The 17,260-nt window shown below is 31.1% G+C and overlaps 2 protein-coding genes across 6 annotated transcripts in view; both read right to left on the bottom strand.

Moving 5' to 3' along the window:
• The window catches only part of LOC100747243 (putative phosphatidate phosphatase), a 59,187-nt gene extending 53,908 nt beyond the window's left edge, over positions 1 to 5,279 (bottom strand). For both annotated transcript variants that reach the window (XM_003487911.4, XM_012383165.3), the window contains exon 1: positions 4,873 to 5,279. In XM_003487911.4, coding sequence (XP_003487959.2) covers positions 4,873 to 4,936 — 64 coding nt within the window. In that variant the 5' untranslated portion in view covers positions 4,937 to 5,279. The remainder of the gene's footprint in view (positions 1 to 4,872) is intronic.
• LOC100747046 (regulatory-associated protein of mTOR) lies at positions 4,714 to 17,205 on the bottom strand. Of its 4 annotated transcripts, none has more exons than XM_024366200.2 (23): positions 16,825 to 17,205; positions 16,626 to 16,728; positions 15,982 to 16,223; positions 15,759 to 15,905; positions 15,502 to 15,686; positions 15,364 to 15,423; positions 15,164 to 15,264; positions 14,961 to 15,094; positions 14,474 to 14,857; positions 14,341 to 14,415; positions 14,007 to 14,264; positions 13,761 to 13,904; positions 13,419 to 13,674; positions 13,282 to 13,323; positions 12,946 to 13,091; positions 12,769 to 12,866; positions 12,589 to 12,697; positions 12,353 to 12,516; positions 12,105 to 12,275; positions 11,786 to 12,027; positions 11,555 to 11,719; positions 11,165 to 11,447; positions 4,714 to 4,867 (listed from the first exon to the last, which is right to left on the bottom strand). In XM_024366200.2, the coding sequence occupies exons 1-23, from the start codon at positions 16,981 to 16,983 to the stop codon at positions 4,729 to 4,731; spliced, it is 3,807 nt and encodes a 1,268-aa protein (XP_024221968.1). In that variant the 5' UTR covers positions 16,984 to 17,205; the 3' UTR covers positions 4,714 to 4,728. The 4 variants fall into 4 exon arrangements, with proteins under 4 accessions (XP_024221968.1, XP_003487958.1, XP_012238581.1 ...); XM_003487910.4 differs by lacking the exon at positions 4,714 to 4,867 and adding an exon at positions 10,429 to 11,083 and having other exon boundaries at positions 16,825 to 17,204; XM_012383158.3 differs by lacking the exon at positions 4,714 to 4,867 and adding an exon at positions 10,429 to 11,083 and having other exon boundaries at positions 11,555 to 11,713; positions 16,825 to 17,204.
• Between the last annotated feature and the right edge of the window lie 55 nt (positions 17,206 to 17,260).

Genomic DNA, 17,260 nt, shown 5'->3' with positions numbered 1-17,260 from the left:
TAGCGAGGCAAGAATATGAAATTTTTTTAGACGTGTATTTATCGACCCACATCGATTATAACACGATATTTATTCAGACATCAGCCAGACAGTTCGCACATCGACATCATTTATTTACAAAGTCATCAAAGACCATACGCTACTATTAGACCATGCTAATTCTTGTTCTACTTACAGTTCTTTTCGAAGAACAATGAACAATCCGTTGAGACTGGCTTTTATTTTAAATTACTTTCATCGAAGCAATATCAACGTGTCACTGAAAATTTATTGAAAATTTATGAAATTGTTAACATATCGTTATGAGTTAAACGATAACATTTCTGTAGACCGTGTATTATATATGCGTATACTTTTTAACTCTCATTTTCTTTAATATATTACTAACTTATTGGCCCGGTAACTTCTTCCATAATGGATTTAAGAAAATACTCTTTTCATTTTCATTTATCGACTACCTTCCTCCCTCGTCACAAGCAACAACATAAATACATAATCACATACTGCCTCCGCCTATTTCCATCGTTATACATACATTACACGCGTACCAATTATTTTAATTTTAAAACACACGGCTATCTTAAATCAACATCCTACCTCCCAGAGCATATACTCCAATATATTTAATAATATAATAACAGCCTACACACTACAGAATATATTATGTTATTACAATATCCAATAAACTATTACTATATAGTATCCAATAAATATTTCAATCACTGAGTTATACGTATTCCAGTCATTGTGGAAAATGGATAATTGAGAAAAATCTTAAAGATGCAGATAATACGAATGTTGTAAAACTTATATAAATCAACAAAATTGTCATGAGAAATTACAAATTGGTCCTTTCAACTACCCTAGCAGATTCAGTGTTAAACAAAGGAAACCACAATTAAACAATTATGTATCTAATTAAAACAGAGATTCGCTATTGTTCTTAATATGATTTCAAATTTGCCGCGGCTATCGTAACTCGCCTATCGCTGTCGTTCATATCGATTCATTAACAACAATCATTGGTCGCGATACATTAAAATATAGATTTTAATGAAAGAGAGAAGAAGAAGAAAAATGAGGCAACCTGCACGATTCAAGCTTATTCACGCATTGAATTGGAAGACAAACGCGCAAACAAAGGTGGAACAAATAGACACCTGCGAGCAACTTTCGAGACGAAAATGCCCTCGGCCTACTTCCCGCCATGAATAATACTCATTTTTGTATTATCTGGTTTTCATCTGTGGCCAGTGGACGGTCGCGTTTCTCTTTGTCCAATGAGAGGTACATAATACTTCGTCTCTTCTCTTTTACTCGTGACTTTTGTGAACCATGCCTTCCAAAAACGTGAACTTAATTTCAGAAGTGAATTATGTACACTATTACAACTTATATTAAACTATATACATATGAATCTATGTATTGAGGTAATGTCGTTTTAACGAACGAAACGTCTGAAAATCGAAATGCATACACTTATAAGAGAAACTATATATTTAATTTTAATTATTAATTTTAATAATAAACGTAACATGTATCTGCTACAAACGTAATCTAAGACACGGAAAAAGAAGAAAAAGAAATGAATACGAAGGTATGTGGTTTAACCTAACCAGGGAGATTAGGTTAAGTTACCAATATAATATAAATTTCACATCTTCAATAGTATAAGTAATTATTAATATTCATTTCATATAAAAAGTTGAAAATACGTAGTTTTTTATATCTGATGCTGTAAAGATTTAGGAAATTTTAAGAACAAAGAAATTATTTTCTGACTCGTTCGTTTGAATGAATCCTTCGCTATTTTATCATACCAAAATGTCAAAGATAATACTATTCTATTAACTATTCTATCTCTTTCTAAGGTATAAAACAGATGTAACTATAGCAGAAATTCATATAGTAAAAATGCTAGAACGTGTGAAAACCTTTTGAATTCGTGACAATCGTCAGTTCTCGTCAGTTTTATTGTATATGTAACACCTGCGTACGCATGGGTCAAGTATTTTTCGTTCCTCTATCTAACCTACAAAGTTTCATCGAAATCTAAAAAATAACGCTCTTGTATATCATCTGTTCTGTCTATCACCGATTCTTTTTACACGTCAGAAACTCGGTAACAGAATAAAATTTAGAAACTTACATCGCAACTCAGATTTATGAATCTTACATTTTTTTTTTCTTACAGATAGGACGACTGTACGTGTATAATACTATGAGTTCATAACTTTAAAATATCGAAATATTGGATAACACACAATATATTTTTATTCTTACGTGTCCAATTCACCTACGAAGTTGGATTCGCACGTTTTAACACAGTCAGTATCTTTTTCTGTTTTGTCTCTTTCTTTTCTTTGTACGTCGTAAATATTCTTCGGTCTCAACGACGCGACGCGGCATTGCTTCGAATGACCATAGATGATGGCGGGTGAACCAGAAACAGCAATAAATCTGGTTTTCGGTAATAAATTTCGTTTCTGACAAATGATTACACCAACATGAAAAATAAATATCTAAAAGGACAATCAACTTTCTATTCCAACTTTAGTTCCCTTCAAATGTATTCCATAATAATCTAATTTGCATATAAATACTTTAAATTAGGTTATAAACTAGGAAAAAGTTACTTAATCGTCGATATGATAAACTTTTATTCTATCTTTTTATTATTGAATTTTATATTGCGAATGAATAAAGATTTTCTAGCGAAGAAACGTCTGAAGATATTTTTTCTCGAGTTTCAGCTTATTTTTGTATTCTACAGACGATATTGCGACACCGAGACAGATTCGAGAAGAACAGAATTTCAAATGAGACCTTCGAAAAAATCGCCCAACTCAAAATAAATATATTATTCTGCAACCACGAATTACAAAATATAAATCACAAAAGACCAACACCTGAAATTATTTTAAATAAATCGAAATCTTCCACTCTTCATTTTGTTTTAATTCTGATTCCTAATTTTGTACATCTCATCATATTTATATTATATTATAGATAAGAAACAAAGAAATATTTCGAATACTTTTACAATTTTCTACAATTTGTTTCAATGCTCTTTCTTATTTTGAGCAATCCTCATAACTTTGTCTTTCCATAAATTAATAAACCTTATTTAAATTTTACATTAATATTGATGGAATATATTGCGACAAAGACGGTCTAATAAGGAAGAAGTTTCTGGTTTAAAAAGTTTATTGGATTGCCTTAGATATCAAATTTTTATGAAATAGAAAGAATATCGAATAACTGCAGTGTACCAGATAACCCGTTAAACGAAACCGTGTCACCACTTCTCAGATTAAATCGATCGAGCTAAAGGGTGTTACTATTCTCCTGTGTTTACCAAGATAATCTAAACAATTTTTCATAACCTTTCCACAATTCAACGTTGCAAACTCAACGAACTAAAGAAATCAGCAACAAACTAAAGAATTTGTTTGGAAGACACGTACGCATGCAGATAACGCAATAAAAACATACCTAAGGGATCAAAGGAAAAAGAAGTGCAAACCGGAAAACGTTCGAACGCTTGAAAAAGCATTATCGATGCCGCGGCATCGAACGCACGTTGTACGTTTGTTTAGGTTCGCCTAAATTACGTTAGGAGAATGTAGCAGACGATCGATTCGTCGTTCGTGCATTAGAATACTCGAATCTCGAATTGGTATGTACCATATAGCATTGGAAGCTCGCCTACCTAAACAATAACCTTCAGACACGCACAACGTACACACTGAGCTAGAAAGCGACTCGTATATTTATAATAGTATATATTTCTTCACGACATTATAATCGTACTAATGGTACTAGATGAAAGTTTAATAGGGTAATGACTAGATTATGGATAGTTCTGCAAATTCATATTTTTGTGAATACAATTGAAGATCGTGCACCGTATAGTAATCTATATAGAAATCTTTACAACATCTAACAGATAAAACAATTTTTTACCCAACTTCTAGTTTCTTAATTATATTTATAAAAATATAGATTTTTATAATCATCAGTAGTCTAGTAATGACAATACATTGTTTATAGGTTTATAGTAACGTACAACGTACGATTTCGTATACGAGTTATTTAGTATATAATCTTTGTATATAATAGTCAGGCTTGTTGTATATTACGAAAGAATGAGAAAATATCGTCTACATACTCTAGATTCAGAGTGAAAGAATATGGAATATGGAATATAATTCGAATAATGGTGAAGTTATGCAAGTCAGGAGGTATTATATAAGAAATAATAGAATAAATAGGAAACTAATTTCTAGAAATAAAGTAATACACGTTGCTGAATTATAATCACAACTAACGATCTTAGTTGGACAAACTTCATTCCATTTGACGAGTAAAAATTATATCCTCGTAGAGAACCATGGCCGTCGAGCTCTCTCAATGTATACGATGTATACGATCTACATATTTGATTGTCTATTACGCCACTAATAGCAAGTTGAACGAGTCTGTTTTCAAACATAGATCAGTCAAAAACTATTCATAAGCAAATTTCACGAATTACAAGTTAAATTACTTAGCTTGACTCAAGTATCTTTCTCACTGAAATAACCCTACTTTACCCTACATTGCAATAGATTCTTAATTCCGTACGAGGTAAGCACCTGCCAATTTAAAGGTTAGTTCGCTGAGAGATCAAACAGGCCGCATGCGGCGCCTCGACTGTCAATCTGACAGCCGCCCGATATAACGTAATCATCGTTCATCGTACTCTTCTGGCGCGGATACAAAGGAATCTCTCCAAGCCAGTCGTTTACCACTCGTGCTACGAATCACGGAAATATTCGGACTATTCGTTCGCGCATCTATACGTACGCATGAATACGTTGATCCACTTACCAATAAGCAAGCACACGAAATCTATAATGATCTTTCGTAGAATCATTTTCGACGATCGATCCATGATGATTTGAATTATAGTACTCTTTTTATCTCGTTGTCTCTCTGTCTCACTTTCTTAAAGTCTTAAAAGGAAGAACGAACGAACGAACGAACGAACGATCGTTACTTAAATGTCGTTACACGGTCGCGAGATAGATAAATGTTAGGAGCAAAACAAACACACGCAGAAGAGCAATGCTTACGCGTGGTCATATAGAAAAACTAGGAAAAAGACCATCTCGATTGCACGGCTCGGAATGGACTAAACGACGCTTGTTGGTAGCTCGCGAATCTACCTACAAACACAGTACGCAACCGGCCCGATCGAGATCCGAGCGACGACTGCGGCTGCGCTTTGCGCCTCGCACCGCTGTCTCGTCCGCGCATACATCGCACGTGCCTACCCCGGCCTGAATCACAGTCCGTAGTTTAATAATGGGTGCTCATTGTAACATGAAACAAACATAAAACACAAGTCTCCTCCATGAAACATGAATGAACGTTCACCTTTACAATTATGTTATTTCGTCTTAGCGGATAATCGTTGCCTCTTACGATTCCATCATAAGTAATCAAACGTCATACATAAGTAATTATATATACACTTTTTTTTATTGGTACGACAATAGTCAATAGAAGTGTATACAATGTTTATGGGGATGACATTGAAAGAATTTCTAGAGAATGGATTTAGATGTATGGTAAATGGAAGAAATTGTATATATAGTGGTCACAAAAAATGTTGATCAGGTTTTATTTTCACATTTTATTTTCATAGTACCAAGTTTTTGCAGTTATATCAAAATACTATCAAATGATATAAAACTTAATGTGCTTGGACTTAATTAATTAATATGTAAATGTTATAATAAATACAGTGTTGAACAAATACTTTTTGTTGCCACTAAATACAATTCAATATTGCTAAATGTTTATAATAGTAAATATAATGTAATAGATCTTTCAATATCTTTTAGTTTCAGAGTTGATGTAAGTAGTCAGTAAAAACTTAATACTAACAAACATTTTAGTTTATTGTATTTTAGTTCTAAATTAATCTAAATGATTAATTTGAGAAAATTAAAAATAAAATTGTTTTAAAAAGATATAGTAATTTTAATTGAAATTTTACGTTTGTGAAGAAGATATATATATAGGATATCTTAACAGAATAATTTTTTAGGAAAATGAAATAAGTAGTACGAGTAAGGATGATGTCAAAGTTATCGATCTATAACGCTTCTGGCATTATTTGATAATACTGACAGGCAATTTACACAAAAATCTGGGAGGATCTGCGAGGATATGGAAAATGGAAGACAAATAATATCCGAATGGAATACAAAGAATTTCCAAAGATGGATTGCCATCGAATTGAAATTTCTAAATCGTAAATCTCATTAGCAGCTTTCGAAATTGAAACTTTCGTCAAATGTATAGAAACAGAAAAAGGGAAAGTACACGGACGTTGTAACGAGTTAAAGGAATCCACAGCCGAATAAAATATTAAAAAAAAATCTTTCTTTATTTTATTCTATTAATTCTGAAGATATAAAAATCCTTTTTAATTTTCAATATCAGAAATATATAAATTTTTATTTCATTACATTAAAAAATAATTTTATATCTACTTTTTAATAATTTTATATCTACTATGTTAACTCTTTTTTACAAAATTTGAAATTGGCCGTCAACAGGCCATTTACAAGGAAATAAATCATAAATTATGGCAGCTTCTTATCAAAATAGAGCATAATTGTGAATTCCCTTAAAAATTTCTACTTAATCTTAAAATTTAACCGAATTTACTAAACATAATCCTCGTTAGTTTACACAGTTATTCAGGTTATTATACAATATATTTTGTATATGGTTTCATTTATAACCCAGTAACAATTTAAAACACTATATTCTACAATAGTAATTTCAGCAAAAAAATATATACTTACAATATTAATAATGCGTTTAAACTTCCAGGATAACAGGAAAGTGCACGGAGAAAACTACTTTATCCTTGTTCCCGAATATCATGAAATGAGGTCAGTACCCGAACCTATTTTTATCTAGTAACACTGGTTGCTAATACGTATAACAGGTCGTTGAAATAGTCGGGACATTCTGTAAAGTGAAAGAAGATAAGATTAAAGAAAAATATGGAAGTAAGAGTAAATATTGTTTAAAGGAAGCGCCTGCCTTAATACCTCTCTTCTTCTTCCGCTCCGTCATAAAACAAACCGTAGATACCTAGATGCACATCTTCCAGGCGTTTGTTTCGCGACAAGCTACATATTTATAGTAGCCTTCATTCAAATCACCAGACATGGATTTAATTTTATTTAAAAATTCAAATTTAATGAATTTAATAAAGATACTGATCAAAAGCTGTATTTAAATATGTATATTAGCTATGGAAAAGAATTCAGTATGTAGTTTTAATTTCATATTATTTAAAATATATCATTTATATAGAAAAATACTTTTGAAATGGTTTCTTCTATATTTACATTAGAAATATTTTAATCATTGAAATACCTTCTCTTGATGTCAGTCACTTCCTCTTTCTATTTTTTGTTCATTTTTATTCTGTATTCCTTATTGTTTTTCGTTCTAAGCTTCTTAGTCATTCTTATAGTTGGAACATAGCTACATTTAAAGTTAAAATCTCCTTTGATAGAATTGTATCATTTCCTACACTAATTGTAAGCACAGAATTCGTTCCAGCAACTTTAGCAACGTTGCTATTAAGCTAAAACGCAAATGAAATGTAATATTAAATATGTACTTCATCAACATCTTACACGTTGTATCTACGACTATTTTCTAATCAGAATGCTAAACGAAAAGTTATTTTAAAAACTAAACGTCGGCGCTGTATACACGCTAAGAGGCGGGAAAATATTTGAACTTGCATTAAAGCTATAAACCATAAAACCAAAAATACAGAATTTGTTTTTTACATCTACTATATATATGTAATGATTATAATAAAAATTGTATTATGAAAATAAGCAAATGTTGTATAATCGTATTCCTATTTCAATTATTTTTTCGAAAGGCACGTTTTTAATAACTGCGGAAATAAGAAATTTGAAATTTAGTACTCTCGAACGGAATTGACGAATCGTAATGATTTGCAGCAATCCAGTAATAGATCTATCTCTAAGCTATCCTAGAAATAACATTATAACACCTGTTTCATTGGTTGACATTTAAATACTATATTCAAACAATAATTTGTTGCGACTATAATCAACGAGATTGTGATATGGTGAGATTCTATTGTTAACAGAACCAGTTAAAATATACAAACCGTTAGTTACACTTTGATGACCCATTCCTTCACTCTGATTTACACTTACATTTGCAAAGTGACACTGCAAATCTAAGAATGTCGATGATCTGAATATTAGTAAGTAACTAAGTTCATATATACATATTTACAATGTATATATGTAGGTTTCTCCTTCCGACATAAACCAGTCAATAACAGTTACAAGACTAATCAACCAATTTGTACCATATTAGTCAATACGTATTGCTATATATATAATCATGTTAATTCATCTTTTATTCTGTAATAATAGTTACATTTTATTTATGTTATGACAGTTATCACTTATTACTGTAACATATCTATTTAAAAATAAATCACACGATTAATTTAAATATTTTAATAATTCTCTAAAATATAATAATAATACGATTAATAATATAATTATTATTCATAATTAGTAATAAAAATTTTTAAGATATTATCTATTACGTACCTTCCGCCATTACCTAACATTTACGTTAGTAAATAAACAATTGTGCAAATTAATCTTACACTGAAATAACATAATTATATTATATTTGTTACAAGGCGATCATATATGTATAATAACGGCTACAGCGCAAAATAATACATCATATTCGCCCCGTCGTGAATTATTCTCCTAATGTTTCACGTTTCCGATAGTTATCGTTAACGATAGCAATATGACGGTGCATCGTATATATAATAATATATACAGAAATAATTCTAAGCGTTTATATAACAATTAATGCTGAATTTAACGAGTAAGTACCATTTAGATGTCTCCATTAAAATTTCCATCAACCCCGGTTATATAATGTGTCCCGGAAATTTACAATCAAAATAACCAATGTATTGGCAGAAACACATGTCACAAATTGATTGTGAAATGTTACATCAATTTCACGATTAAAATATCTTATCTTTTCCATTTAAATAAATATCTCTTTCTCCAAACACAAAGCGTGTTTTTAATCTATATATAAATTTTATATACACGCACAAAGGGTTCTATGCCACAAATAAACATTATTTGTTATGTACTCCGTTATTAAGTAAAAATTTACTCTTTTACATTTATACGTGAGTATGAATGCACTCAATTTTTGAAACATCTTATATATGCAACTACATCAGAGATCCTTATTTTATACATATATTTAAAGGATAGCAATCCACATCTCTTATCGCGTTTCTGAATGCTCAATATTACTAACAAAATTATTGTATATATAATACGAGGAAATAAATCTATATTTTTAACATTGCGGTTTTTCGAACATTACACTTGATATTCTATACTTATGTACATTTTTATTCGCGAATTTATTACCTGACTTTTTCTTGCTCTTCCTTATCATTTATGCAATTTAGATTATACTCATATTACTAAACATATGAAATCAGATTGCTTCTTCTTGATACATACCGATGTGACATTCTTTCAAAACGATTATAATATCCATAAACAATAACGGTAGCAATGAAGGGTTACAATAGCAATATAAAATACACACACATACAACGTATAAATATTCATAAAATACTTTCCAAATAGTATAGTGGCTTAATTAGTCAAATACAAATTATATATATTTGCATAATTATTTAAATCATTTGTCACTGAGAAGGCATTTCCTTACAAACATTTTAAGTTTTTAACATGATGAGAGGTATTTTCACAAGTTACAAAGAGACGCTTATAAACCATTATTACTTAAACGCAACATTAATACCGTTTAACAAATAATATTGTTGTTGATAAATATATGATACATAATATTTACAAAAACAATTCTTTTTCTTTAAAATTGCAACGAAAAGTTTCATAATGAGAGTTATAAATAAAAACATATACATAAAGCAAATTTACAAAAAATTTTTCATTAATACAGAAACATTGTTTCATACAGTTGCCATTTTAAGTAATTTATTTCGGTCCTTTTAATCTTTACTATATTTATTCTTTATTATTGATCTTTATTATTATTGATACTAGTCATAAACTAAATGTAGTTAAATTATTTAAATAAATTCTAGCTCCAAGACTAAAATTTTGTAAAAATATTAAGAGATAAAAAGAGAATTAAGGGATGGAATTATTAAGATGTGAAAAACAATTGAATCTTCTATTACCTAAATTTATATGAAACATTATTCATAAATCTAATTGGAGCTAATTTTGCATGGCACAATAATCAAGGTTATTTCCTTGCGAATGTTACAAGCTTTATTAAATATTAAACACATTCATACATACATTCAAATCTTTTTCGTTGCATCACATACGCATATATTATGCATCATTATTCGTAAGAACATCAAATTTTTTTCAACTGCGTTTCAAAATATTACATTGCCCTTGCACATGTAGCTTGTATTATCTTCTCTTTGGTCGTCCCAAAAGACTTTAGTTGCTTCACAGGTTTTGTAATCACAAGAATTATTGTTAGTTTCTCCACATAAATTAATTCCAAAGAAAGGCGTTTGTAGATACAAAAAAACGCAGTAGAAAATCGTAAATAAGTGAAAAATAAGAATGCACCTTCTAATTTTCCTAATAAAGTCCAATATTACGCCCCTAACATTTGTTTTCACTGACTATTAGTGTTAAGAGTATCAAGTACCATTGATTTACATTTGTAAAAATAATTTTACAACAATTCCATCTCTATTAGTCATCTGCGTGATTCAGATGCATATGCTGTGATAGTATTGTCTACACAACCAGCTGCTAGAATCACACGATAGGGATGAAAACTTAGACAACTTACTGGACTAATACGAGTGGCCATAAATCCTTCATGAAATTTTATTGTGTTTAGGTGTTGACCCATAGTGTTATATACACTTATACAGTGATTTGTTGATCCACTGAAAAGAATATGCATAAACAGATCTGAAATAACCTGTATAATTTTACTATGATTCCGGTCAATAATATCCTAAACTTACCATGCAAAAATATCAGCCATTTCATGTGCTGCCAATGCTGTAATACCTTGTGTTATCTGTACAGTGCTCACAGAAGAATTTTTTCTAAGATCAAATATTCTAATATCTCCTGAAGATGATCCAGTGAACAGTTGCGGCGCAGATCTTTCACATTTTCTCAAAGATGTGCCTAGCACCCATGCTGTATGCTCTCTCCAAATCATAACTCTTGATTCTAAAGGGGGCAATCTTCTATCAAATAAACGAACTGAACCATCTCCACAACCTACTGCCATCATGGCACCTATGTGTAATTAAATAAAATAATGTTTACTTCTATCATATTTTACGCCTTTTACATGTATATCTAATTCTGCAATTAAATTAATATAAAGTATGTAAGAAACTAACCTATACCATCGACGTCAACGCATGTAGCACAACAATCAGCACCTGTTGGTATATCTTGTTTCTTTAATTCAGTCTCTGCATCCCAAAGTCTGACAATACGAACATCACCTGTTACAGCCAATGTAAGGGATCTTTGCTCCCACTTAGTAACTAATCCAGCTGTTGCTACAAACAATTTTAATTAATGTACATAGTTGCAATAAATACATTGATATTCTAGAATATACATACCGGTAGTTGCTTTTGTTGCAGGTTGTATATCAGCCATTGCTTGCCAAGCAGTAAGTAAAACTGGATCGCGATTTAACATACTACTATAATTTTTCCACACTCTAACCGAACCATCATCAGATCCAGCCATTAATAACGTTATATCGTGAGCATTAATAAACTCCAGCGCTGTAATACGAGACATTTTATTTCCATGACTTGCACAATAAGTTAACTTTGTACCGGTCTGACAATCCCATACCCTGTAAATAAATAATTTATTAAGTAATATCATGTCTCATATGATAGTAACGAAATTAGACTATATTAAAACAAATACCCAAAGTAATCTTTCAATGCTACAGCCAAATGAGGTTCAAAAGGATGAAATGTTAAAACTTCTGGAGAATGTGAACATCTTGTGTGAAATACTTGTGATTCTACCCTACTTTGTACTGCACGTAATTGTTCTTCTCTTGCATCACATCTTTGTTTCTTATTTCTTAAGTATCTAAATATTGAAAACTGCAAGTTAGTTTTTCTCTTTGCAATGATACTATAGTAAGTAATTACATTAAGAATTCTTACCGCCATTCTCTTTCATAATGTGCTCTACTTTCCATGTCATTCATTGATTCAGTTTCAATTTCTAAACTAACAGGCTGAGCAAATTGAGCACAACTCCATTCAACAAATTGTGAAGTAGTTAATGGTGTTTTAATTCCAGCAACTTCATCTGCTTCTTCTGAAATCTGCAATAAAATACCGCTATAAATATAAGTAAAACATAGCATTACTCATAAACGACATCAAGTAATTCTTACTGTATTGGGAATTGGTTTTCTTGAACGATTGCCATGCAATGGTATTCTCGACGAACGTAATAAATCTGTTCCAGAGTTTACTGTAGGTGGTGATTCTCCTTTGCTATTACTTTATTTTAGAATATGTTAAACATAACAGTATAAAAATCATATATAAAAATATATTAAATAATGACTAACCTTAAATATGTAGTACGATTTGATGGAGAAGGCGGAAGAGACAGTGACGAAGATATTTTTGTTTCAATTACTTCCTTAGGTGCAGAGGATTCTTTGACCTGCAGTTAAGAAATATTGTACTATTTCATTAAATTTTGATATAAATCAATGTAATCAATATTAAATCATCGTGTTTACCTGATTTCGAATATGATTTGTGACCTTCTGAGACATAGTAGCAACCACAGGATGAGGATCATTGTCAAGACTGCATAATCCATGCCACAATTTCATATATACACTACCATAGGAAAGACTTGGTAAATTTCCAAGAGAACTGTGCCCTACAAGTAATAAAAAACACGGTTTATTGTATTTTATTTTTAATATAGAAAAATATCTGTTCCTTACGATAATGTGCTTGTAAATAACAAAATAGTGATATAGCATTGGCTATAAATTAAAAATTACGAGATCTAAAAATGAAGGATGAACTATGTACGAACATGCAATGGAATTTCCAATCATTATTACCAAGTGACTCGCAAGGTTTCCTCACGAACTCCCAATTATTTCCTGGTACATGAATGAAACAATACAAGGAACTGTTATCGAAAATCCGGCAATAAAGCTAGTAACTCTAGCTAAAAGCAACACATTTTATCACTTACCTAAGCTACTAATAGACGACGACGACGACACTCTTTTAATACGATCCTGACCAAATCCATCTGTACTATCCACACTGTATGTGTTGTTCGGAGAAAGCATTTTCAACCTATCTCTAGAACTAATACGTCTCATTCCACTAAATGGCGATAACGTCTCCACTACGAGATCTTTTCGACTATTTTCTTCAGCCAATGCTAATGTTACAAACGAATTTTCAAAATGTAATACCATCCACTGAAGTGCTACTACTAATTCCTGTAAAATAATTCGTAATTTGTTTTATATTAAGAATATTACGTATATAATTAGAATATGTATTGTTATACGACAAACTTACATACTTTTCTAACTAAGGGACACATGTCATGAGACACAGTATTAATAAGCGTCATAGCTATAATTTGATCAATATTATTCGCATGTTCACTTCGTGTTGTTACACTATTTATGAATGTTCCCAAAGCATAAACACTCGCCGCTCGAACCTATATAATTTTATTTCTTTTTTAAATATATTACTATCATCATGCATAAATATTAATACATTAAATAAATGAATTTGACCTCATCATGAAATGATTTTATACCTCAGGAACTGGGTCCTGTAATAATGTAAACAGTTTTTCGTGGGCAATGTCTCTGACTCCGCACCATCTTGCTTTGTCATAATTATGCCAAAGTCTCGCGAGACACAAACATAGCCATTGTCGTAATAAAGCATTTGAATCTCCAAGTTGTTCCAGACAAATTGAGACAAGACTGCCATGATTTGCAGCTACTTGACCCGGTCGATAGTCATTTACAATACTAGCCAAAACAAATGCTGCTAACGTCCTATGTTCACTCTAAAACAGAATAGATTTGTATAAAAAAGTTGCATGAAAAAATTTTTCGATAAAATTATGTATAACAATATAATACCGGTATAGAAGTATCCTGAAGAACAGATAAAAAATATTTATGCCCTCCATCTCGTACAAGATCTGCTTGACAAGTCTAAAATATAATAAATAATTAATGAAAGGTTTAAGATATTGAAATTCTTAACACTTACACTATCAACTGCAAGAATCTTTGCCCAAATGAAAACAAGTAGTGGACGTAGTTCTCTGGCATTACTTTGAAGTAATTTTAAAACATATGGAAAAATGCCTACACTAAGAGCCAAATTCACTGCCCATGGACCAAGATCAAGAAAACGCCCTAATAACTCTAACGCTCTTAGTCTATGAACTTGACTTAATAACACTTGTAGTACTATTGGCAGTTGCTCTGGAGGATTGCGATTTTTAGAACCTAGTGTAAGCCATACTTGAAAGGCTGTCAATTGTTCTTCAAAAAAAGGTGAATGTATAAATTGATCTTCATTTTCAAGAATAGATGGCAATTGTGCTAAGCAGAGATCAAGTGCCAAATCCCATGCCTGCCACATAGGGTGCTAAATTAATAAGAGATAAATATATTAATGAAAGAATAATAATAAATAAAAAAAATACCTAATTTTTAGAAAAATATTAAGGTTAAAATATTTTTCTATTTACCTGATAAGTAGGTGGTAATTTTGGGCAAGAAACTGGAGTGCAGTCATATGAGCGAAGTATTCTTTCAGCAAGTAAGAAATTTCTAAATAAACTAGCTACTAATAAATCTTGTCTGAATAATCTCTGAAATAAATCTATAAATCGAATATATTTAGTATTTGTCATTTATATATTCTAACAACAATTATAGTATACAAATTTACCTCTTGGCAATGTGTTCCATGCAATAGTGTCAGTAATTGCTGTAAAAATCCAATTAAGTTCCCCTAACATTGTTCTTCTATCAGTCAATTGTCCTGGAATTCTGAAATGTATTTATCATAATTTCAACATTTTATTTCGTTCAAGAAAATACTATATACATAAGTACTATAAACTTATCCCTACTATATATAATTCTTACTTGTCAATTAAATCTAGTGATATTTTTGGTACCAACTTTGATGTATTTTGCATGACAAACCTACAAAAGAAATAGTAGTTTAACTCTGGTACTATACAAAATTTGGTATATCTTCAACAAATTATATTTCTATCTTACCATCGCAATGCTATTTTTATTGGAGTTGTAAGACATGATGTAAATATGTCTGCAGGTAAGTCTGGATTCATAGGTAAGATTTGATTAGCAGCGCATGCTGCCAATTGGATACAATTTTTATAGGATGGTGCAGTGGCACTTGCAACTCCAGTTGCACGATTCTGCTGAACTGCCTGCTTTTCCATCTATAAGGTAACATTTTCAATATGGTTACATATGACAATTACTTTTACTTAAATCTCTCTTAATATTTATACCTCATATTCTTTCTCGTGTTGCTCTGCAAATTGTTGAAAAGACTCTACAATAATACCTGCATTGGAGCAGTCATATACATAGATGCTAGGTGCACCCATCCATGTCTGCAAATCATATACAGACAAAGGAATATATTGTGTATATGTCTGCAATAATAATGTGATATTAAAAATATTTATCAAATTATTATTTATACTAATTAAAATGCTTGAGTTTACTAACTCTATTAAATACCCAAATTTCACCATTACTAGTAGGTTTAGGAACACCATGACCATTATAATGAAAAAGAACTCTTTCCTCCTTTGCATTTCGTCTCAAAGAAGTACACAATTTTTTAACTTCTTCAACAGTGGGGTCTAAACTTTGTTTGTAACGAGCTCTTGGTTGCCATCGTTCATACTGTTTTTGTAAATTAGAACCTATAGTTTCTAAAGCTTTCTGTGGACTCACTGACAAAGGATCTATAAAATTTTAAAAATTATAATTGTTCTAATTGTAATCAATAACAATTAAGTTTCAAGTCACAATTAGATCATTTGAATGGAATAATTAAAACCAGTGCAATTTTTGTTTATAATTATACAATTATACAAAACTATAAAATAATGCAATCACAAAAAAGAAATTATGCACATTTGAAATAACCAGTAAAAGAAAAACAAAGGAAAGAAAGCAAAAAAACATTCTCATACTACAGATAAAATATTCAAATTAATAATAAATATAACGCCATCTACAGCTTATTTACTAAAATCGCATTCATTTACAGACTGCTGTCATCCACATGCATAACCTCAAAATGCATTACATAATGGCAATGGCAGCGGGGAATTGTGGGGATGTAAATAAACTAAAATAAATACCGATCCAACACTCGAGACGTGCGCACGGTTGCGTCTTGACAATGTCCGGTGGATCAACACCAACGTTTAAACATAAAACTAGAGCCACGCTCACAGTTTTCATCTAGAAAATAGAAATTTATAAAACTCTATCATAGAATTAAGTACATAATTTGTCAGGGTATATCAACCAAAGAAGCAAAGAAAAAAAGTAACAAACCCGTTCTTTCATCCTCCATGTCTGTGTAATGCAATTTACGCCTTCAATTGTCGCTGTATGCCGTGGTTTGCAAAATGCAAGCTGCATTTTCCAATCGTCCTCCTCCGTCGATTTCAAATTCTCTTTCTCGTGGCATGGCTTTGAGGCAATTACTGACATTGTAAGCCCGTGACTCGGGAAAAGTTTATATCTTACTTTTTCGAGAGACACGTTTCGTTCGTTGAAGATCTTAAATCGATATTACATAAAGATGAATTGAAACTATCAACTGACAATATTCAATAAACGACAAAAGCACAAACGACTTTTAACAGAGCACAATTTCGTAAGTTTACTTCATCAGCCGCCATCTTAAATCCCTAACGATATTACCAATGAACTCTCACGAACTCACGAACACGCAGATTTTTTGATCGCAATAATCGTGTACAGATGG

This window comes from Bombus impatiens, unplaced genomic scaffold, assembly GCF_000188095.3.
Source record: "Bombus impatiens unplaced genomic scaffold, BIMP_2.2 scf_0203, whole genome shotgun sequence".
Classification (NCBI taxonomy): Eukaryota; Metazoa; Arthropoda; class Insecta; order Hymenoptera; family Apidae; genus Bombus; species Bombus impatiens.
The sequence above is the reverse complement of the archived record's forward strand: the minus strand, read 5'-3'. Positions and strand labels throughout refer to the sequence as shown.